Genomic DNA, 22,273 nt, shown 5'->3' on the forward strand with positions numbered 1-22,273 from the left:
CCCAGCGTGGACCGCGGTCCGAAGGATGCTGCAGCCGCGGGGGCGGGACCCGCAGGCGCTCGCCGGCGCCCCCGACGCCGATTGGGCGCAGCTGTGACCGGCGCCGCACGATTGGCCAGTGGCGAGGCAGGGGCGGGGCCTGGCTCCTGCAGCCGGGCGGCGGGGGACGCGGCCAAAACCCGGGCAGCTGCTGCGGGGCGATGGCCGCGCCGAGCCCCGGGCCCCGCGAGGTAAGTGCGGACCCACGGGAGAACAGGAGAGGGCAGGGGTCGGGCCTCCCTTCCGCGAGCGGCGCGAACACGCCCCCATCCCAGTCAGGGAGGGGCCCTGGGCCATACGGGGCGCGGGTGTGAAGGGGGTGAGCTGGAGGGTAGCCCGTGAGGTCTTCCTCAGTTTCCCCATTGGGAAAATGGAGATGATGGTGATAGAGGCTCCTTCCGAGGCATGCGGGGAGGTCACTTCTGGGCACGTGGCGAGGCCCACTGGTGCTAGACCAGATGAATGGACTTGGAGCCCAGCCCGGATAATGACCACAGCTAGTGAGCACCTGCCGTTGTTTCAGATCTCCTCTTAGGGATGAGAGGGCGAGGCCGGGAGAGGCTGCATGGCTTCCCCCGAGCGCACACGGCTGGCGAGATCTGGCCATGCTCAGGGCAGGCTGGACCGCAGCACACATTCCCCACCCATGGGCACAGTTACCATCAGGCTGTTTGGGTGCTGACCGGCTGCTGGTGCAGTGCCACCCCTCCCGACACCTGCCAAGACAGTGGCAGAGAGTGAGGGGGAGCGGACTCAAAAGTAGCGGAAGTGGGAATCGAACCTGGGTCTGTGCCCTCTGAGATAATGCCACCTGCTCTTTGCTTCCCGTGCCTCCCCCCACCAGGTGCTGACCCCCTCCCCAGAGGCTGGACACAGAACAGCCGCCTTGCGCTCCAGCCGCTGTGGGCTCCTCTGGCGCCTACGGGACAAGCAGGCTCGCCTGGGTCTGTTTGAGATCGGCCCAGGACATGAGCTGCATGGGCTAACATGTATGATGCAGGCAGGGCTGTGGGCTGCCACCCAGGCTGCCATGGACCACCCGCCCACGGTGAATGGCCAGCCTGCCTCCCGCGTCCCCACATCGACCGCAGGGCCCAGCTGATGCCCTGTCTCGCTGATCGTGGGGAGCAGAGAGGGTCACCACGAGGACGAGGGGAGGGAGGGAAGGTCTGGGTGGAAGCCGGTTGCCCAGGGTGTCCAAAGCTCCTGACCCAGTGCTTGCTGTGGCTGCAGGTGGGCCCTGCCTCTTCTGGGCTTCAGTGGCCCCAGCGGCACAATGGGTGGAGGGGATAGTGACCTTGGTTTCTGAGCACCCCCACCCCAGCCCTGCCAGGGTGGACGATGAGGAGGGACCCCACCCCCACCCTGCCTGCCTTGCCCATCCTCCCTGAAGCCAGGCTGGGGCCCTGCTGGCTCAGCAGAAAGGGTCACCCGTCTGCAAGCTCAGCAGCTGGGCAGGGCTGGGTGGGCATGCGTGTCCTGTGTGTGCATGTGTGTGTGTGCACAGGGCTGGGTGGGCATGTGTGTCCTGTGTGTGTATGTGTGTGTGCACAGGGCTGGGTGAGCATGTGTGTACATGTGTGTGTGCACAGGGCTGGGTGGGCCTGCATGTCCTGTGTGTGTATGTGTGTGTGCACGGGGCTGGGTGAGCATGTGTGTACATGTGTGTGTGCACAGGGCTGGGTGGGCATGCGTGTCCTGTGTGTGCATGTGTGTGTGTGCACAGGGCTGGGTGGGCATGCGTGTCCTGTGTGTGCATGTGTGTGTGCACAGGGCTGGGTGAGCACGTGTGTCCTGTGTGTATGCACAGGGCTGGGTGAGCATGCGTGTCCTGTGTGTCCTGTGTGTGTGTGTGCACAGGGCTGGGTGAGCATGTGTGTACTGTGTGTACGTGTGTGTGTGCACAGGGCTGGGTGAGCATGTGTGTCCTGTGTGTACATGTGTGTGTGTACACAGGGCTGGGTGAGCATGTGTGTCCTGTGTGTCCTGTGTGTGTGTGCACAGGGCTGGGTGGGCATGCGTGTCCTGTGTGTGCATGTGTGTGTGTGCACAGGGCTGGGTGGGCCTGCATGTCCTGTGTGTGTGCACAGGGCTGGGTGAGCATGTGTGTCCTGTGTGTACATGTGTGTGTGTACACAGGGCTGGGTGAGCATGTGTGCCATGTGTGTGCATGTGTGTGCGCACAGGGCTGGGTGAACATGTGTGTCATGTGTGTGCATGTGTGTGCACAGGGCTGGGTGAACATGTGTGTCTGTGTGTGTGTGTGCACAGGCCTGGGTGAGCATGTGTGTCCTATGTGTGTGTGTGTGCACAGGGCTGGATGAGCATGTGTGTCCTGTGTGTGCATGTGTGTGTGTGTACACAGGCCTGGGTGAGCATGTGTGTCCTGTGTGTGCATGTGTGTGTGCACAGGGCTGGGTGGGCATGTGTGTCCTGTGTGTGCATGTGTGTGTGTGCACAGGGCTGGGTGGGCATGTGTGTCCTGTGTGTACATGTGTGTATGGACAGGGCTGGGTGAGCATGGTGTTCTCTGTGTGTGCACAGGGCTGGATGAGCATGTGTGTCCTATGTGTGTGTGTGTGCACAGGGCTGGATGAGCATGTGTGTCCTGTGTGTGCATGTGTGTGTGTGTACACAGGCCTGGGTGAGCATGTGTGTCGTGTGTGTGCATGTGTGTGTGCACAGGGCTGGGTGAGCATGTGTGTCCTGTGTGTGCATGTGTGTGTGTGTACACAGGCCTGGGTGAGCATGTGTGTCGTGTGTGTGCATGTGTGTGTGCACAGGGCTGGGTGAACATGTGTGTCGTGTGTGTGCATGTGTGTGTGTGCACAGGGCTGGGTGAACATGTGTGTCCTATGTGTGTGTGTGTGCACAGGGCTGGGTGAGCATGTGTGTCCTGTGTGTGCATGTGTGTGTGTGTACACAGGGCTGGGTGAGCATGTGTGTCGTGTGTGTGCATGTGTGTGTGCACAGGGCTGGGTGAGCATGTGTGTCCTGTGTGCACAGGGCTGGATGAGTTGCATGTCCTGTGTGCATGTGTGTGTGCACCGGGCTGGGTGAACATGTGTGTCGTGTGTGTGCATGTGTGTGTGTGCACAGGGCTGGGTGAACATGTGTGTCCTATGTGTGTGTGTGCACAGGGCTGGGTGGGCATGTGTGTCCTGTGTGTGCACGTGTGTGTGTGCACAGGGCTGGGTGAACATGTGTGTCATGTGTGTGCATGTGTGTGTGCACAGGGCTGGGTGAGCATGTGTGTCCTGTGTGCACAGGGCTGGATGAGTTGCATGTCCTGTGTGCATGTGTGTGTGCACCGGGCTGGATGAGCATGTATGTAAGGGGCCACTGTCCATCCCTCCGCTAGGGGCTTCAGCCACCTGGGCCCTCCTTCCCTTGCTGGTGGCCATCAATGCTGTTTCCACTGCCATGATCCACCCCTCCCTACCACCCAAAGGTGTCAGCCTAGAGGTCACCTTCCCAGGGAAGCCTTCTCAGACCCCTCCCAGGCTGTGTCAGGCATACTGATGACTTCAGGACTCTCCCTTTGTGCTGGGACGGAACCTGGCCTCACTTGCCCCGTGTGTGTCCTGGAGTCCAGAGACACGTGCCAGGCTTGCACATGGAGCCGGGTGCTGGGGACACAGCATCAGACACCCACCCTCCCCAGAGGCCGGCTCCCCAACTCACACACCCTCAGGGACAACTTGGGTCCCTGTTTGCTGAAGAAATCCAGTGTGGGGTGGGGGCGGGGCAGGGAGCAAGGTTAGGTGCGGGACAGCTGGAGCCTCTGGGAGGGGCTCAGCCTTGCCCTGACCTCCTCCACCCCTCCCTGCAGGGGCTGCCCACCCAGGAGGACTTCTCCGAGGTCCTGACCCAGGTTCACGAGGTAGGCAGCCAGGAGTCCTGTAAGGGAGGGGCCTCGTCCCCCACCCCCGCCCTCGATTGCCTGTGCTCCTGCAGGAAGGGCGCGGCCTCCAGAGCCGGCTGCGCAGCCCTGGACCCACGGGGCCTTTGGGGCTCTTTTCCAGGGCTTCGAGCTGGGCACTCTGGCGGGCCCCGCCTTCGCCCGGCTGCGCCGCTCGCTCGGCCTGGCGGAGGAGGACTACCAGGCGGCGCTGGGCCCCGGGGGGCCCTACCTGCAGTTCCTCAGCACCTCCAAGAGCAAGGCCAGCTTCTTCCTGTCGTGAGCTAGAGGCAGGGGCGGGGCGGGGATAGGGATGGTGCCCGGGGAGGGGGCGGCCAGAGGGAGTCCGGTGGGGGAGGGGCGAGGGGCGGGAAGGTCGCGAGGCCAGGCCCGGGAGAGAGAGGGCCACGTGCACAGGCGGGGCCGTGACCTCGGCCTCCTGCTCGCAGCCACGACCAGCGCTTCTTCCTGAAGACCCAGCGGCGCCGCGAGGTGCGGGTGCTGCTCGCCCACCTGCCCCGCTACGTCCAGCACCTGCAGCGGCACCCGCACTCGCTGCTCGCTCGCCTCCTGGGTACGCGGGGCCCAGCCTCTGGGGCGGGGCCTAGAGGGCCGGGCATGGGATTGCCTAGTCCTGGGGGGCGGGGCTGCTTCTAGGGATGGGGTGGGGTCCAATCCCACCAGGACCCCAGTTGGAGAGGGGCGTGAGGTGGGCCTGGCGGGGCGGGGTGGATCTGGAGGAGGGGGCGAGGCCCGGAGCGGGGCTTGGCGCCGGGGTGGCCCGGGTTGTGCAGTTTGGGACCCTCACCTGGCGCCCTCTCCCCTTCCAGGAGTGCACAGTCTGCGGGTGGCCCAGGGCAAAAAGGTGGGTGAGGCCGAGGAGGGGCGGCTGCAGCGGGGGCGCGCCGGGCTCCCCTCACCGCGCGCTCCCGTCCCCAGAAATACTTCATCATCATGCAGAACGTCTTCTACCCCGCCGGCCGCATCTCCGAGCGGTGAGTGTCCCCCGGCCCCGGCCCGGGCCCCCGAGCGCCCGCGGGGCGGAGGGTCCAGGAGGGGGCCCGCGCTGCGCTGCGCGGATTGCGATCGGCCTCCCCGCTCCCGCAGCCCCGCGAGGGTGGGGTTGCCGCCCCTCCGGGTTACGGGACGGTGAAGGCGAGGGCGCGCGGCGCTCGGGGATCCAGCGCCAGCCTCGCTGACCGCTGACCGGTCGCACGCAGCGCGGTGCCTTCCTCGCTAGCCCCCCACCTCCCGTGGGCTCCCCTCTAGCCCCCTGGCTGGATCGCTGTGTCGGGAGGGCGGCGCCGCGGCGCCCGGGGCAGGCCGCCCAAGGCCTGAGCGCGAGCCCTTTCCTCGCCGCTCGCTGGGATCTCCGACGCGGGGCTGCGCAGGCCCAGGGTGAGGTCCCCAGGTGGTTAGGCCCCCGGTGAGCCCGGTGCCCGCCTGGCCGCGTTGCCCAGGTGCCTGAGTCCACGAAAGTGCCCCGTCCGCCCCACCTGCCAGGTATGACGTCAAGGGCTGCCAGGTGAGCCGCTGGGTGGAGCCGGGCCCCGCGGGCAGCGCCGTGGTCCTGGTGCTGAAGGACCTCAACTTCCAGGACAAGACGATGGAGCTGGGTGAGCCCTGCCTGCTCGGCTCCTCTCAGGGCGAGGGGTGGGAAAGTGCCCGGACCCTGCCCTCTCCTAGGCCCTCAGGAGCCCAGGTTCCCAGGCGGGGCTGCTCTGAGCCCAGCTCCCCGCTCCCCGCCCCGCGGCGCTGGCGAAGGGGCGCAGCTGGGTGCGTGACGCCGGGACGGTAAAGCCCCCGGCCCGCTGGGACGGAAGCCGAGCACCCCCTCCCCGCCCTGCTGCTCCCAGGCCCCCAGCGGAGCTGGCTTCTCCGCCAGATGGAACTGGACACCGCCTTCCTGCGCGAGCTCAACGTGCTGGACTACAGCCTGCTGCTGGCCCTGCAGCGCCTGCGCGAGGACGAGCGGGGCCAGGCCGGCAGCCTCGTCTTCCGCGTGGCCAGGTGAGCGCCCCCCCCCCCCCCCCCCCCCCCCCCCGGCCAGGGGACGCGCAGAGGTGAGCGCAGCGGCACAGGAAAAGCCCCGAAGGCTGGGAAGTGCCTTAGGAAGAGCCTTACCCCTCCTCGCCCCTGCTCACCCCTCCCCACCCCATCCTTCACCCCTCCTTACTCCTCCCCCTCCCCCTCCTCACCCCTTGCAGACTGACCGTGAGCCTTGCGGAGGCAGGTGTGGGGGTAGGGGTCCTTCTCGGTTTGGAGGCTCGAGATCAGGCTCGGAGGGGACAGGCGTGGCAGAGTGGCTCCCGGGACTCTGGGTCCTTGGCCAGCTGCAAGGCCAGCCTCCGGGCCTGAAGAGAATTTCCGGCCCACGGGGGTTCAGAGAGGCACGCTGAGAGATGAGAGCCATGGAGCTGGCAGGCAGTCAGGGAAAGGCGAGACCCCTGCCCCAGGGCGCGCGGGCAGAGTGCACAGTCAGGGCTCCCCATGCAGCCTGTGGCTGCCCGGACACTGGGGCACCTGCTGGGGTGCAAGGCCCCTGGAGTCCGCCCTCTCAAGCCAGGTCCGTTTCTCTCCGGCCCCTACCCCTAGCTGGGTCCCCTGGCTCCGGGTTTACACAGAGTCGTTGTTATCCTGAAATTCTCCTGCTGGCCGTGCCACCGCCCAGCCCCTGCACATCCCATCACCCAGGCCAACCCTGGCACCACCGAGGGCACCTGCGCTCGGCGGCTCCCAGGTCTCCGGGTTCTGGTTGGTCGGCGCCCGGCTGGGACCCACTTCTCATTGGCTTGTGGTTTCCGAGACGCGAAGAGACCGAAATAAAACCTCTCCCTGACTCCCACACACATGTCAAGGTTAGGGGTTGGGGGCTGGTGCTGTGGCATAGTGGATAAAGCTGCCGCCCGCAGTGCTGGATCCCATATAGGGGCCAGTTCGAGTCCCGGCTGCTCCACTTCCCATCCAGCTCTCTGCTATGGCCTGGGAAAGCAGTGGAAGATGGTCCAAGTCCTTGGGCCCCTGCACCTGCATAGGAGACCTGGAAGAAACTCCTCCTGGCTCTTGGCTTCGAATCGACCTATGGCCATCTGGGGAGTGAACCAGCAGATAGAAGACCTCTTTCTCTCTCTGCCTCTCTCTAACTCTGCCTTTCAAATAAATAAATAAATCTTAAAAAAAAAAAGATTAGGGTCTGGCTCCTACCTCTGCTGGGGCTGGGCACCCAGCCAGGGGCGTCTTCTGGTTTGGAATACATTTTGAGGCAAAACTACATGTACCTGCAAACGAGGGTTGTAGGGTTTTTTTTCAAAAAGCTTCAGTCCTGAGACCCTAAGATTTCCAGGGTTGGATAATTCCGTTCAAAATTTAGCAAAAAACCCAGAAACTCACCCAAAGTCGTGGCACTTCAGGCAGAGCCAGGTCTGTGTGACCCGAGGGCTCCAGGCCGGCGCTAACCAATAGAAACAGAATTCAAACTACGTCTATAAATTTTTAAAGTTTTTTTTTTTATTTGAAAGGTAGAGTTAGAGAAAGAGAGAGAGAGGGAGATCTTCTGTCTGCTGGTTCACTCCCCCAGATGACTGCAACAGCTGGGGCTGGAGCCTGGAACTCCGTCCGGGTCCCACACGTGGGTGCAGGGACCCAAGCACGTGGGCCACCCTCTGCTGCTTTCCCACGCGCATAGGAAGTGGAACAGCTGGGACTTGAACCGGTGCCCATGTGGGATGCTGGCGTCAAAGGTGGCGGCTTAACCTGCTACATCACAAACCCGGCCCCTACATCTGCAATTAAAAACAAAAATAGTGCTTTATTTGAAATGGTAAAAATGGGCGGTTGTGTCCCAAAACCCGGTAGGGAGTCCTTGTGCTAAGCAGGTGGGCGCTGCCGGGTTTAAAAAAAAAAAAAAGAAATGGTAAAAATGACAATATTTTTAATACAATGTGTTTAGCACATCCGAAATGCGGTCAGTTCCTCCCAGAACCTGCATACGATGAGTGAGGTGACGGTACACTGTTTTTTCGATGTTTCCTGGAACTTAGGTATGCACCTGTGGGCAGGACGTCCCCGCCGGTGCTGGCCGCGTCCTCAGCGTCCCGGCGGCGGTCAGCGCGGCGCTCGGCGTGAGTCACGCCGCCTCCCGCAGCCTCGCGCTCCGCTGTCGTCCCCAGGTCCGTGCAGGGGGCGCAGAGCCCGGAGGCGCCGGGAGCCCAGAACCGCAGGCTGCTTCCCGACGGCCCCAACGCCCTGCACATCCTGGACGGCCCGGAGCAGCGCTATTTCCTGGGCCTCGTGGACCTGGTCACGGTGTACGGGCTCCGCAAGCGGCTGGAGCACCTGTGGAAGACGCTGCGCTACCCGGGCCGCACCTTCTCCACCGTCAGCCCCGCGCGCTACGCCCGCCGCCTGTGCCAGTGGGTGGAGGCGCACACCGAGTGAGGCGCGCCCGGCTCGCCGGCTGCGCCTCCGCACGCCGCCAGGGGGCGCCGTCGCGCCGCCCCGCGCCAAGGACTCCCCCGCGTTAGCTTATCCAATCCTCAAAAAATGCTCCTGTTCCCTTTCCCCAGACCATGGCCTGGAGGCTCGGGGACCGAGCGAGATCACTGAGCCGGAAATGCCGGAGCCGGGACTCGACCGTGCCTTTTGGGCTGCAGAGCCTGCGTCCTCAGCCGTGGGCTCCCGCAGTCCTGCCCTGCCCTGGGGGAGGTGGGAGACTGACCACCCCAGCACAGATGCGGAAGCTGAGGCCCAGAGACCTTAAGGGGCTCCGGCACCGGTAAGTGCAACAGGGTCAGGCCCAAGAGCCCCGGCCCTCTGGTTCCCTGCCCGGGGCTCCTCCAGGGGTGCAGGTGGGAGGAGGCGGGGGCTTCCTGGAGGGGGTCCCGCTGCTGATCTGCTCTGAGCTCTGCCCTCCGCCCAAGTCACTTTTTCCATCTGTGAAATGGGGGCAGGGCTCAGCAGTCAGACCCCTGGGCCCAGCTTCTTTGCCTCGCGCCCCCTCCTCCCCGGGAGACTCCCTGGCCCCTGACCCACCTTTCTCCTCCTCCAGGAAACTCCGGCCAGGCCTCTGAGCCCAGCGCCCTCCCCCGCAGCCGCTCTGTGTGAGAGCAAGGTGCTGCATCTCTGTCTCAGCCTTGAACCTGTCCCAGGGGAGGGGGAAAACCGAGTTCGTGGACTCAACTGAACGTGTGCGGGGGCGGCGGGGGCCTGCGGGGCCGCCTGCACAGTCTAGGGGCGCTTATGTGACCGATGGCGTAAGGGGGGGCGTGGGCTCGGACCTCTCGTCGGAAACCAGAGTCAGCCACGAAACCGGAGTCAGCCACGGGGCGTGGGAGCCCCCCCCCCCAGCACTGCAGGGGAAGGAAATCTCGGGGTGGGAGGGGACGGCCTGGGGACAGCCCTCAGCGACAGCGCCACCCCGCTGCCTGTCGGGAGCGGCCACAGCCTGCCACGGGCAGGAAGAGCGGTGACGTGGCAGGGCCGGGGCGTGGGTTCCTGAAATACATTTTTTTTTAAACGTTGACATCACTCCCGGTTGGGGCCTTCCTCGGGTGATGGTTACTCAACCTGTCCACGCGGCATCAGCCACAGCAGGAAGCTGAGACCAGCAGTGGCTTCCACAGCGGGCTGGGGAGACCCCGGGGGAGGGGCGGGCCTTGGGGCAGGAACTGGGGTCTGCGGCCTCGTGACCCTGGGGGCTGGATGCCCGGGCCCGAGTCAGCACCCAGAATCCTGCGCTCACGCACGGGCGTCACAGCCCCCATCCTCCCGAGGGTCTCTGGCCGCGAGCCTTGGCGGGAGGGGGCAGTGGGGGTCCGGGACGCCTGGCTCTCCTGACCTGTTCATTCAGCAGGTGTTCGCACCTCGTGTGTGCCCTGCCTGCCTCCGCACAGGAGCCTACGCTGTAGTGGGCACGGGAACCGTCACACACAGGTGGCCAACACCGTGGAAGACAGAGTCGGGGTGAGACAAGGGGGGAGGGTGCAGTGGGGGGGTTGGCGAGGGCCTCGCCGAGTAGCTCGGAGACGAGGAGTCGGCCATGTGACCAGAGCAGTTCCGGTAGAGCGTAGAGCAGGTGCAAAGGTCCTGAGGCAGGAGCGAGCTCCATGTGACTGGGGGGTCAGAGGGTGAGAGAGAGGGAGAGGCAGGGGTTCACGCTGTGCAGGTTCTTGTAGGCTGAGGGTTTTTGTTTTGTTTTGTTTTTGTTTCCAAAACCGAATAGAAGAACTTGCCTGGAGCTGCAGGACGCCTGGTCTCAGCTCCACTGTGGACTTTGGATCCGCATCTCCCCTGGGCGCCCCTGCTCTGTGTGGCCCAGTGAGGAGAGGGTGCTCACCAGCCACTGTGGGCGAGGACTGAATCCAAGGGAACTGCGCCCGCGGGGCCCCCAGGGCTGAGTCCTCAAGGAGACTCAATGGAGGAGGACACGGGGCCGGCGCTGTGGCACGGGCTGAGCCTCCACCTGCGAGGCTGGCATCCCATACGGCACAGGTTCGAGTCCCGGCTGCTCCGCTTCCAATCCAGCTCCCAGCTGATGCACCTGGGGAAGCAGCACCCCCCCCCCCCAGGGGAGACCTGGATGGAGTTCCAGGCTGCGGGCTTCAGCTGGGGTGTGGGGATTCGGGGAGTGAACCAGCGGATGGAAGATCTCTCTCTCTCTCTCTCTCTCTCTCTCTCTCTGTCTCTCTCTGTCTCTCCCTGTCTGTCAGTCTGCCTTCAAATAAATAAAAATGAAATCTTAGAATAAAAGAAGACTTGGGGCAGATGGGAGGGGCTCGGCCTTGGGGACCCATGTGTCCCTTGCCTTGTGTGACAGGAGAGGCCGTGGAGAGACTGAGCTCAGACCACTACTCTCCGGGGCCGCCTAGGCTGGGGCGGGGGCCGGGGATGACAAGGGGCGGGCTTGTGCTGAGACCCCCTGCCCAGGGCAGCAGAGCTGGGAGTCGCCGAGGGGGACCCAGTCCCCTGGTGTCCTGCCTACCCTGCATCTGGGGAAAGGAAGGTTGGGTTTGCAACGGGAGCCAGGGCAGAGCCCAGCGGTTCGGGCCAGGGTCCTACGGGGGGGGGGGGGGGGGGCTGAGGATGCTGAGATGAGCTGTCCAGCCACCGCAGCGATTTGGGGTCTTAGAGAGGAGTCTCTACCCCCTCCCGCTGCCCGGTCCCTCTCTCCTTTCTGCCGGAAGCCTGGCCCCTGAAGCACCTGGTTTGAAAGCCACAAGGGCCCCCCTCCCTCCGAGACACAGCGCCATCCGGGGTGGGGGGCTAGGCTGAACTGGGTTTGGAGAACACTCCAGCGGGGGAAGCCTAGGGAGGCCCGAGCAGGTGGTCAGAGCCCCGCTCTGCGCTGGCACCGCCCGGGGTCCCTCCCTGGCTGCGCCACGAGCTGCCCCCGCCCCACGAGGACAGGGCTGCCGGCACCCCCACTGCGCGGAGGAGAGAAGCAGAGACCCAGCTGAAGTCCACGGAGACGCGATCGTGGTAAAATAGTGACACTGGGGCCGGCGTTGTGGCGCAGTGGCCCAGCTGCTGCCCGGGACGCTGGCCCCCCTCCAGAGTCCCGCTGGAGCCTGGCGCTCCGCTCTCGCCTGCTCCCTGCTCAGAGCCCGGCAGGCAGCCTGGGCTCAGCCTTGGGCTCCTGCCACCCACGCGGAAGACCCGCGCGCGGCCTGGGCTCCTGGCTGTGGCGCATTCGGGAAAATGAAAAACGGAAGGAAGATGCCTCGAATCCCCCACCCCGCCTCTGCCTTTAACAATTTCTTTTTTAAAATTACATGAAAACAACGTGGGGGCTGGTGTTTGGCCTAGCAGTTCCATAGTGGGGGGCCTGGGGAGTGGTGGGGCAGATGTCCCCGTCTGTCTAATACGTGAACAGACAACAACCAGAAAACCACACTTGCTTCTTCCTTACTTGAAATTCCAATTTAACCGGGAGTCCAGTGTCTCACTTGCGAAACCTGGCGACCCTACCTGCCTGGGCCGGGGGGCTGCAGGACCCCAAGGCCTTGTTTAATTTCCCTACGCGCCCCTCAAGTTTAGAAACGGGGACACCGGAGTCCGCTCCGCGGTGCGGCCACAGCGCGGGCACCCCAAGCGCACCCCGGCTCGGCTTGAAAGGCGGGGGAGGCTGGCGCTCAGGCTCCGCCCCCCGCGCCGGCGGCCCCGCCCCCAGCCTGGAGGCCTCCCCGCCAGCCACGCACGTCCCGCCCCCGCCGCGCAGACCCCGCCCCAGGTCGCGCCGGCTGCACTCGTAGGCGCCGCCCCCGGCGCGCAGGCCCCGCCCCCTCCCGCAGGCTCCGCCCCGCCCCCGGCGGCGCTGGGTAGGCTTCCAGTCTCAGAAGCCGCGGCCGCAGCGCCGCCTCCGCCTCGGTCCCCGCTTCCAGCCCGGCCCGCCCGGCCCGCAGGTCATGGAGCGCCGAGCAGCGGATCCGGAGCCTCTGGCGCGCCCCAACCAGCCCGCCCGGTTAGCGCTTGGCCGGGGGAGGGGGCGGTGGAGCCGGGAACGGGGTGGAAATCGCACATCCTGCCCTCCGCAGGCCTCTCGTGCGTCCCGGGGTGGGGAGGCAGAATGGATGGAGTGGAAATCCAGGCGCTGGGCTTTCTCTGCCTCAGAGCGGATGGGTGACCTTGAGCGAGAGGGCGCCGCCTCTCCTTCCCCATCCGAGCAATGGGGACTGGGTTCCCGGAGGGCTCCCCCAAAGGCGGCCCATTCCAGCTCCTTTAAGGCGAGACGCGCTGTTCGGTGTCTGGAGACCCATTCCCTGGGCGCCATCGGCCTGTCCACCGTCCCCTGCCTCGGTTTCCCCCTCTGCCCCGTCCCCTCCCGGCTCTGAGTTCCTGGGTCCTTGGCAGGTGCCCAGCTTCCGCCTCTTGCCAGCCGCAGCCCTGGAGACAGCATCCCCCCGACTGCTGAGGCTGCGCGGCAGCATGAAGGCTCAGGTGAGTGGTGGCGCCCTCCGTCCCCGCCTTCGGACCTCACTCGCTCCTCGTGGTGCTGTGCAGCCCCAAGCGAGTGGCATGCCCTCTCTGGTTTCCGTGCCTTGGTCTTCTCTGTTGAGTGGAGATCATGGTGCTACAAGGTCACCCAGGTGACAGCTGCCTGGGCGTGGGGAGTGAGACGAGAGCTTAGGCCAGCTGCTGTTGGGTTCATCCAGGAGGCCCCTGGTTACCCGTTCTGGGAGAGGCACCTCGTGTGGTCTGGGGGGAGGGGGCTTGAGCCTTGACTGCCTGCCGAGGTCTCTGGGTGTCTGGTTCCTGTGGGCTTGAGGGCAGCGGCCCAGGTGCCCGGCAGAGGCTAAGACCTCGGGGGCTGACTGCCCTCCCCCACACAGCTGGCCACACAGAAGAGCCCTATTTTTAGAAGCTGATGTGGCTTGTGGGCAGGAGAGGGTGGGCCTTCATCAGGATGTGCCTGCTGGGTGCGGCGGGGCGGGGTGGGGGTTCCCTCCCCACCTCTGAGTTTTGAGAGTGCCAGCTGGCTTTCAGAGGGTTCCCGAGGGGCAGGACAGGGGACCTGTGCCTGCTGTAGACCCAGGTGTTGGTAGCCAGGGCAGCCCCCCCAGGCGGCCCCTGTTGGTGGGGGCTTTCCCAGCATCCGCCACCCCACGCCGGGCCCCGCCAGCACTTCCTGGTTCATTGCCTCTGGTGGCAGCTTTTCTTACTGAAGGCATTTTTCCCCCCAAATCGCTGGTTGCACCTGGACAGGTGACCCCGATCCACCAAGCCAGGTGGGGGTGGGGATGCAGGAGGCCGAAGGCCGGGCCACCTGGGGAGTCGCACCAGGGCTGCGCAGGCCCTGGGGCTCCCGGCTGAGGGCCTCGGCTTTGCAGCCGGCAGTGAGGCCCCATCCTGCAGCCCTTGCTCTGCGGCCTTGAGAGCAGCTCAGCCCTGGTTGGTCTCTGTGTCGACGTGGGGAGAGCGGAGTTGTCTCTGGGCTTTGTGTCCTGAGCCGGCAGGCCTGCTGAAGCGAGCCCGGTGCAGCCCCCGGGGAGGCCCCTTCCTCACACCCTCCCTGTCGCCGCTGTCTCCCTCCCTCAGGGCCGGCTCCTGCTCGTGGTCCTGTGCTCCGTGGCCTTCTCCGTCTCCTACATCCTCTTGTGCTGCTGGGCCTGCCTGCCGCTCTGCCTGGCGACCTGCCTGGACCACCACCTGCCTACTCGCTCCAGGCCCACGGCGCCGGGGCCCCTGCACTTCAGCGGATACAGCAGCGTGCCCGATGGGAAGGTGGGTCGGCTGGGTGCTGTGTTGGAGGCAGGTCCAGCCAGGGTGCCCTCCCACTCCAGGGGGCCGGTGAGGCTGGGCTTGTGCCAGGCCAGCCTGGACCTTGAGCTTGGTCCTTGCACATAGCAGCTGTGTGGCCTTGGTCAGTCCCTGAGTCCCCAAGTTCTGGGAGGCAGTGGGGTTTGGGATTAAGTGAGTCTCGGTTGGCTGCTCTCGGCTGGATGCCAGGGATACAAAGGTGCTCCAGGCCATTGGCGGACAGACACGTCCCGGTGCTGTGCACCTGCTGTGTGTCTCGTCCGTCCGCACACAGTCCCGTCAGCAGGCATGTATGTGGCCCCTGCCACTTGGGCAGCCTTGTGTTGATGGCTGCTGTGGGCAGGCAGAGGGGGCGGGTAAAAGATATGAGGGAGACAGGGATGGGGTCCCAGGAGGGGGAGAAGCAGCTGTGGTGCCTCCCCACTGCAGAGCAGTTCAGACCCCTCTCCCTGATTTCAGTGGCTCCTACACTGTGGGCTGCATCTTTTTTTCTTTTTTTAAGATTTATTTATTTATTTGAGAGAGAGGGAGAGTCAGAGAGAGAGAGAGAGAGAGAGGTCTTCCATCCTCTGGTTCATTCCCCAAATGACCACAACAGCCACAGCTGGGCCGATCTGAAGTCAGGAGCCAGGAGCCTCCTCCAGGTCTCCCACGTGGGTTCAGGGGCTCAAGGACTTGGGCCAGGCTCCGCTCCTTTCCCAGACGCATTAGCAGGGAGCTGGAGCAGAAGAGGAGCAGCCGGGTATGAAGCCGGCACCGCAGGTAGAGGCTTAACCTACTACGCCACAGCAGTGCTGGCCCCTTCTTTTTCTTTTTTTTAAAAATTTATTTATTTATTTAAAAAGGCAGAGTTACGGGGGGGTGGGGGGGGAGAGGTCTTCCATCCACTGGGTCACTCTCCAAATGATTCCAACGGCCACAGCTGGGCCAGGCTGAAGCCAGGAGCCTGGAGCTTCATCCAGGTTTCCATGTGGGTGGCAGGGGCCCAAGGACTTGGGCCATCTTCTGCTGCTTTCCCAGGCACATTAGCAGAGAATTAGACTGGAAGTGGAGCAGCTGGGACTCGAACTGGTGCCCACATGGGATGCTGGGTGTCGCAGGCAGCAGCTTAGCCCACTGCGCTGCAACAGCAGGCCCGTGGCAGGTTTCTTAGCCAGGGAGAGCTGTGCGCTGGGCAGAAGGCTTGCAGTGTGCGGTGCACGTGACGGTGCTCCGGCTGCTGGTCTAAGAGGCGCGCCCGTCCTCAGGAGCTGGGCTCTGGGGAGACAGAGCCCGGGTGTCCTGGACTCTGGGTGTCCGGAGCCTGCCTCCATGCGGGAGGGTGGCCGGCTCCTGGCTCTGTCAGCCGGCTGACTGGGGACAGCGTGTGCGACAGGTGCTGTGCAAACATTTGATGAAGAAATAAATGGGGCAGGGGGTGGGGGAGGCGAGCGCCCATGCCTGCGAGAACAGCGCGGGGCAGCAGGTGGCGGGTGGCCCGGGACACCGCCTGGAGTCTCTTTTTCTTAAGAGAAAAGGAAGGCTGGCGCCACGGCCCAATAGGCTAATCCTCCACCTGCGGCGCTGGCACCCCGGGTTCTAGTCCCGGTCGGGGTGCTGGATTCTGTCCTGGTTGCCCCTCTTCCAGGCCAGCTCTCTGCTGTGGCCAGGGAGTGCAGTGGAGGATGGCCCAAGTGCTTGGGCCCTGCACCCCATGGGAGACCAGGAGAAGCACCTGGCTCCTGCCATCGGATCAGCGTGGTGTGCCGGCCGCAGCGGCCATTGGAAGGTGAACTAATGGCAAAAGGAACATCTTTCTCTTTGTCTCTCTCTCTCACTGTCCACTCTGCCTGTCAAAAAAAAAAAAAAAAAAGGCTGGCGCCGCAGCTCAATAGGCTAATCCTCTGCCTTGCGGTGCCGGCACACCGGGTTCTAGTCCCGGTTGGGGCACCAGATTCTGTCCCGGTTGCCCCTCTTCCAGGTCAGCTCTCTGCTATGGCCCGGGAGTGCACTGGAGGATGGCCCAAGTCCTTGGGCCCTGCACCCCATGGGAGACTAGGATAAGCACCTGGCTCCTGCCATCGGATCAGCGTGGTGCGCCGGCCGCAGCGCGCCAGCCGCAGCGGCCATTGGAGGGTGAACCAAAGGCAAAAGGAAGACCTTTCTCTCTGTCTCTCACTGTCCATTCTGCTTGTCAAAAAAAAAAAAAAGAGAGAGAGAGAGAGAAAAGGGAAATCTGTATTTTGAGTGTCGGGGGAGTCAGATTTTATGCATCAGGAAATAATGAAAATGTGTAAAGGCCTTGGGAGGGTCCATGGACTGGCGATTGTCAGGAGAGGCCCAGGCTGAGGGCAGGCAAGAGTCTGGTGCTTTCTCGCCGGGCACAGAAATTCTCCTGCGAATCCGGGCATCAGCGCCCCATCGCGAGCGACAGCCAGCCGGGCGTCTTTCCTCCCCAGCCGACCCCTTCACCCGGTCCGTCTCTGGGAGCCCACATGAGTACAAGGGGGCGCGGGCCCCCCGGGAATGTTCGTGGGCATGTCGCTCCATTTGCGCCACTCCAGGGACAGGGAGCCTGGCGTGGGGCCCGCGCTGCACCCTCACCTGCGCCGTCACCCCCAGCCGCTTAGAAATCTTTTCATCAGCTTTATTGAGGTGTGATTGACATGTGACAGAACCCACTGCTTGTAAGTGCACCCTCCAGTGGCGTGTGACAGGTGTGTGTGGCCTTGGAACCACAGTCGAGCGACAGAAACGTTTTCTGTCCCCCCAGAGAGTTCTCTCACTTTTACATTTTTAAAAATAGATTTTTTTTTTTAATTTATGTGAAAGGCAGAGTTAGAGAGAAAGAGAGGGAGAGACCTTCCATCCATTTATTTACTCCCCAAATGGCCACAATGGCCAGGGCTGGGCCAGGCCAAGAAGCCTGGAGCTCTGTCCAGGTCTGCCACATGGGTGCAGGGGCTCAAGCACTTGGGCCGTCCTCCGCTGCTTTCCCAGCACATTAGCAGGGAGCTGGATCGGAGTGGAACAGCCGGGACTCGAACTGGTACTCATAGGAGATGTACCTGCTGTGCCACAGCGCTGGCCCCTGGACTAAGAAATTTTTTTTTAGATTATTTATTTATTTATTTGAGAGGGGTAAAGTTATAGACAGAGAGGTCTTCCATCCGCTGGTTCACTCCCCAAATGGCCACAACAGCTTGAACTGGGGGCTGATGTGAAGCCAGGAGCCAGGAGCTTCATCCGGGTCTCTCATGCTGGTGCGGGGGCTCAGGCACTTGGGCCATCTTCCTCTGCTTTCCCAGGTGCATTAGCAGGGAGCTGGATGGGAAGTGGAGCAGCCGGGACTCGAGCCAGCACTCATATGGGATGCTGGTGCCACAGGTGGAGGCTTAGCCCACTGTACCACAGCGCTGCCTCCCCGACCCGACTAACTTTTTAAAAATTACTTAATTACTTAGGCAGAGAGAGAGTGTTTCCCAAGTGCCTCTGATGGCCAGAACTGGGTTGGGAAAAGCCCGGAGCCAGGAACTCAGTCCTGTCTCCCACATGGGTGGCAGCAGCCCAGCGACTTGAGCCATCACCTGCTGCCTCCCGGGGTTGGAATTCGCCGGAAATGAGTCAGGGGCCCCAGCCGGGCGTCTGGCTCCGACTGGCCGATGTGGGATGCAGATAATCTTAATTGGGAGGCCAAATGCCAGCCGCTGGGCAGATTTCAGAAAGTTTTGATAAGAATCATTGAACTCCACATGGGAAGCTTCAATGCGCCCCGGAAGACTGGGGCAGAGGGCTTCCGACTGCCGAGAACACCGCATTCCCGTCCTCAGACTTCTTGGCAACGCCCCTCGCCCTTTCTCCACCTGTGTGTCTCCTCCAGGCGTTTTTCTTTTCTTTTTTTTGACAGGCAGAGTGGATAGTGAGAAGGAGAGACAGAGAGAAAGGTCTTCCTTTTTGCTGTTGGTTCACCCTCCAATGGCGGCTGCGGCCGGCGCACCGCGCTGATCCGAAGGCAGGAGCCAGGTGCTTCTCCTGGGTGCAGGGCCCAAGCACTTGGGCCATCCTCCACTGCCTTCCCGGGCCATAGCAGAGAGCTGGCCTGGAAGAGGGGCGACTGGGACAGAATCCGGCGCCCCAACCGGGACTAGAACCCGGTGTGCCGGCGCCGCAAGGCGGAGGATTAGCCTGTTGAGCCACAGTGCCGGCCTGCTCCACTTTCAATCCAGCTCCCTGCTATGGCCTGGAAAAGCAGTAGAAGATGGCCCAAGTCCTTGGGTCCCTGCACCCACATGGGAGACCTGGAAGAAGCTCCAGGCTTCTGGTTTCGGATCAGCCCAGCTCTGGCCGTTGCGGCCATCTGGGGAATGAACCGGGGGTGGAAGAGCTCTCTGTCTCTGCCTCTCTGTAACTCTGCCTTGCAAGTCCTTGAAGAGCCATCAAGGGACGGCCAGTGTGCCCCAGGGCAGCCAGCCACAGGTGGGGGGTGGGCACCACGCCCACGCCTCGCTCCTTTCTCTCCCCACCCCCTGCAGCCGCTGGTCCGGGAGCCGTGCCGCAGCTGTGCCGTGGTGTCCAGCTCTGGCCAGATGCTGGGTTCGGGCCTGGGTGCCCAGATCGACGGTGCCGAGTGCGTGCTGCGCATGAACCAGGCGCCCACCGTGGGCTTCGAGGCGGACGTGGGCCGGCGCAGCACGCTGCGGGTGATCTCGCACACGAGCGTGCCACTGCTGCTGCGCAACTACTCGCACTACTTCCAGCAGGCCCGGGACACACTCTACGTGGTGTGGGGCCAGGGCAAGCACATGGACCGGGCGCTGGGCGGCCGCACCTACCGCACACTGCTGCAGCTCACCCGGATGTACCCCGGCCTGCAGATGTATACCTTCACGGAGCGCATGATGGCCTACTGCGACCAAATCTTCCAGGACGAGACCGGCAAGAACCGGTGAGCCCCGGGGGCGGGCCCTGGGGGTCAGCAGTGTGGGAGGCAGGCCCGGGGCTGCCCCTCGCCATTCCCGGTCCCCTCAGATGGCAGAAGTAAAGGTCGCGGAGACACTGGCCTCTCCGTGAGCTGGCACACACTGTGCTTGCAAGATCCCCTCTCAGTCCACACCCCCAGCAGCACTGCTGGCTCCGGCCAGCCCCCACCTCCAGGCACCTGCACCTCCCCCACCCCCCCATGTGCCCCCGTGACCTGCGCTGTCCCTGCAGCCGCCCTCTTGCGGGCCCCCCTGCTGCCACCCTTGCCCCCGTGGATTCCGCCCTCAGCCCTCCAGCGGCTTGGCAGCTCGTGGGGAATAAAGTCTGGACCCTCTCTTCTCAGCCCCTGGCCCGCAAGCCCCAGGGATCCGGCCCCTGCCGGCCCCTGTGCCCTCCACTCTCCTTCACTCTCTGGGCCGCAGCCTCGCTGGATGGCGTCTGGGGTTCCTTGGACATCCACTCTCTCCCGCCTGCCTGGAATATTCCACTCCCATGTCTGGCTGCTTCTCGCCACTCAGAGCTGGGTGAAATGTCACCTCTTCAGGGAAGCCCGCCCTGACCACGCCATCAGGAGCGCTCGTGCCCTGCCATTCTTTATCATATTTCTTGATCTTGTCCCTCTTGGACGAGGTCCTGTTCGTGGCTTTGTCTCCTGGCTGCCCCTCCCCTGGGAAATGTCACTGCCCAGCGCTGGGTCAGGGAGGCGTGCAGTTTGAATGCCCGGTCTGTAGGGTTGAGGGGTAGCCCTTAGCTGGCGAGGTGCCCAGTGCAGCAGCCGTGACAGAGCCTCGGCCTCGGCCACCACGCGTGTTGGGGAGGGGCCGCCTGACAGTGTCCCCCCCCCCCCCCCGCCCCCCAGGAGGCAGTCCGGCTCGTTTCTCAGCACCGGCTGGTTCACCATGATCCTGGCCCTGGAGCTGTGCGAGGAGATCGTGGTGTACGGCATGGTCAGCGACAGCTACTGCAGGTCAGGCCCGGCCTCGGGGGTGGGGCGGGCAGGGGCCCCGCTCTGGCCTCAAGCCAGGGAGTCCAGCAGCCGCGGGGGCACACGGTGGGCGGCATTGATGCCCCCGCCCCAGGTCTGATCTCGGGAGAGCGCTCGGCCGGGGGGACGGTCCCCAGCGTGCATCCTGGTGCCGCCCGCGGTGCTCCTCTGTCAGAGGCGGAGCAGCCTGCAAGGCGCTCAGCCCACGCGGTCCAGGCCACTGGGCGGGGGCGGGGGGGGGGCGCTTCAACGAGTTCACGGAAAATGCGGATCTTGGGGGAAAAAAATCAGATTTAAAACGCTTTCTGCACCCAAAGAAACTACTCTGTCCATCCCGTCTGCTGTGAACTTTCTGGAGTGCCCTCGTGTCTCAGTGGTCGTCACAAACGAGTTTGTGATATTTCAGTCGTGGCGTCTGGCTCCCTATGGGCCTGGCGTTACTTGGTAACATGGATCCCGGCGAAGGCCGTTGTACCATTCTCACGTCCCCCACCTGTGAGTTCAGGAACGTGCCCCCGTTCTCACGTCCCCCACCTGCGGGTTCAGGAACGTGCCCCCGTTCTCACATCCCCCACCTGCGGGTTCAGGAACGTGCCCCCGTTCTCACATCCCCCACCTGCCCCACCTGCGGGTTCAGGAACGTGCCCCCGTTCTCATATCCCCCACCTGCCCCACCTGCGGGTTCAGGAACGTGCCCCCGTTCTCACATCCCCCACCTGCCCCACCTGCGGGTTCACGAACGTGCCCCCGTTCTCATATCCCCCACCTGCCCCACCTGCGGGTTCAGGAACATGCCCCCGTTCTCACATCCCCCACCTGCGGGTTCAAGAACGTGCCCCTGTTCTCACATTCCTCCCAGCTGGTGGCTTTGGAACTTGCTGGTTGAGCAGGTGGGCAGGACGGCTGGAGCCCGGGTGGCCCTGCTGTGGCCCTGGCCGGACTGCTGGGCTGCACGGTGCCGGCTGGGTGGGTGTGCGGGCTGGCAGCTCTGTTGGGGCCTCAGCGCCAGTGGCTTTGGGGTTCGTACCCTTTGACCTCCGTGCTCTCCTGGGAAGGTGGTGGTCCCCGTCCCCACTCACAGACAGGCTCCTGGGGCACGTGCCTGGCCCGGGGCCACCAGACTTGCAGGAGGCGGGGCCAGGGCTGGAACCCTGGCCTGTGGGGGCCCCTGCGCCTCCCCGGTCTGTCCTAGCTCTCCTGGGTCCTAGCATGGGTCTCCGGAGGCCAGTAGTGCCAGGGGAGGGGTGACCGTGGCAGGGGGTGGGCGCTGGTGCCCCACGCCGGTCCTGTCCCTGTCCCCGCAGGCAGCAGAGCCACCCCTCGGTGCCTTACCACTACTTCGAGAAAGGCCGCCTGGACGAGTGTCAGATGTACCTGGCGCATGAGCGGGCGCCCCGCAGCGCCCACCGCTTCATCACGGAAAAGGCCGTCTTCTCCCGCTGGGCCAAGAAGAGGCCCATCGTGTTCGCCCACCCGTCCTGGAGGACCGAGTAGCCCCCGTCTCCCGGCCGGCGGCTGCCGCACCTCCGCCGGCTTCTACACTCCGCCAACGACATTAATTTATGAATGCTGCCACGTGGGTTCCTTCCCGCCCCGCCCTGGGGATGCCTGGAGCCATCTCCGGCCTCTGACTTGAGGGGACAGGGAGGGGCCAGTGACCCTGGCTGCACCCCTCTCCTGGAGTCATCTTCATTTCGGGGTTCACACCGCCCCCCCCCCCCCCCGCCAGGTCTCTCAAGTGGCCTTTGCCCCGGGGCCGACGCCGCCCCCACTCACCAGCATCGGGACCTGGGCCCATCCGGGTCTTTCCTGTCCCGTCCCCGGCCGCGGATGGTGCCACACTTCTCAGGCCGGGCAGTAAGAGCCCGGGATTCGTTGGGCGAGGCAGCTTCTGGCCTTGTGCCGGGGCCGTCTCAGGACGTACGGGTAAACGTGATTTCTGGACACTGTCTCCTGCGTGGTCGTGCGTCTCTCTGGGCGGGGCCTGGTGATGGACTACATCTGCCCCCTGCCCTCGCCCCCCACCCCCACCCCAGCTCAGGCCTCCTGGAGGCCTAGGATGAAGGCCCTGTCTAAGCTTTCTCTGGGACCCGCGTGCCCAGTGGGAGGTGAGCCAGGGCCAGGGAGGGAGGGAG

The 22,273-nt window shown here is 64.1% G+C and overlaps 2 protein-coding genes across 2 annotated transcripts; both read left to right on the top strand.

The window, feature by feature from the left end:
• The first annotated feature begins 200 nt into the window (after positions 1 to 200).
• On the top strand, positions 201 to 8,377 carry PIP5KL1 (phosphatidylinositol-4-phosphate 5-kinase like 1). Its single transcript, XM_062207485.1, has 10 exons — positions 201 to 230; positions 884 to 1,087; positions 3,872 to 3,922; positions 4,065 to 4,219; positions 4,390 to 4,514; positions 4,771 to 4,805; positions 4,880 to 4,935; positions 5,444 to 5,556; positions 5,797 to 5,950; positions 8,110 to 8,377. Exons 1-10 carry the CDS (start codon positions 201 to 203, stop codon positions 8,375 to 8,377), a joined length of 1,191 nt encoding a protein of 396 aa, XP_062063469.1.
• Positions 8,378 to 12,289: 3,912 nt separating this feature from the next.
• ST6GALNAC4 (ST6 N-acetylgalactosaminide alpha-2,6-sialyltransferase 4) lies at positions 12,290 to 22,108 on the top strand. Its single transcript, XM_062207494.1, has 6 exons — positions 12,290 to 12,398; positions 12,788 to 12,874; positions 13,973 to 14,158; positions 18,706 to 19,118; positions 20,013 to 20,120; positions 21,443 to 22,108. The coding sequence occupies exons 2-6, from the start codon at positions 12,863 to 12,865 to the stop codon at positions 21,630 to 21,632; spliced, it is 909 nt and encodes a 302-aa protein (XP_062063478.1). The 5' UTR covers positions 12,290 to 12,398; positions 12,788 to 12,862; the 3' UTR covers positions 21,633 to 22,108.
• The last annotated feature ends 165 nt before the right edge of the window (positions 22,109 to 22,273 follow it).

This window comes from Lepus europaeus, chromosome 12 (genome assembly GCF_033115175.1).
Source record: "Lepus europaeus isolate LE1 chromosome 12, mLepTim1.pri, whole genome shotgun sequence".
Taxonomy (NCBI): domain Eukaryota; kingdom Metazoa; phylum Chordata; class Mammalia; order Lagomorpha; family Leporidae; genus Lepus; species Lepus europaeus.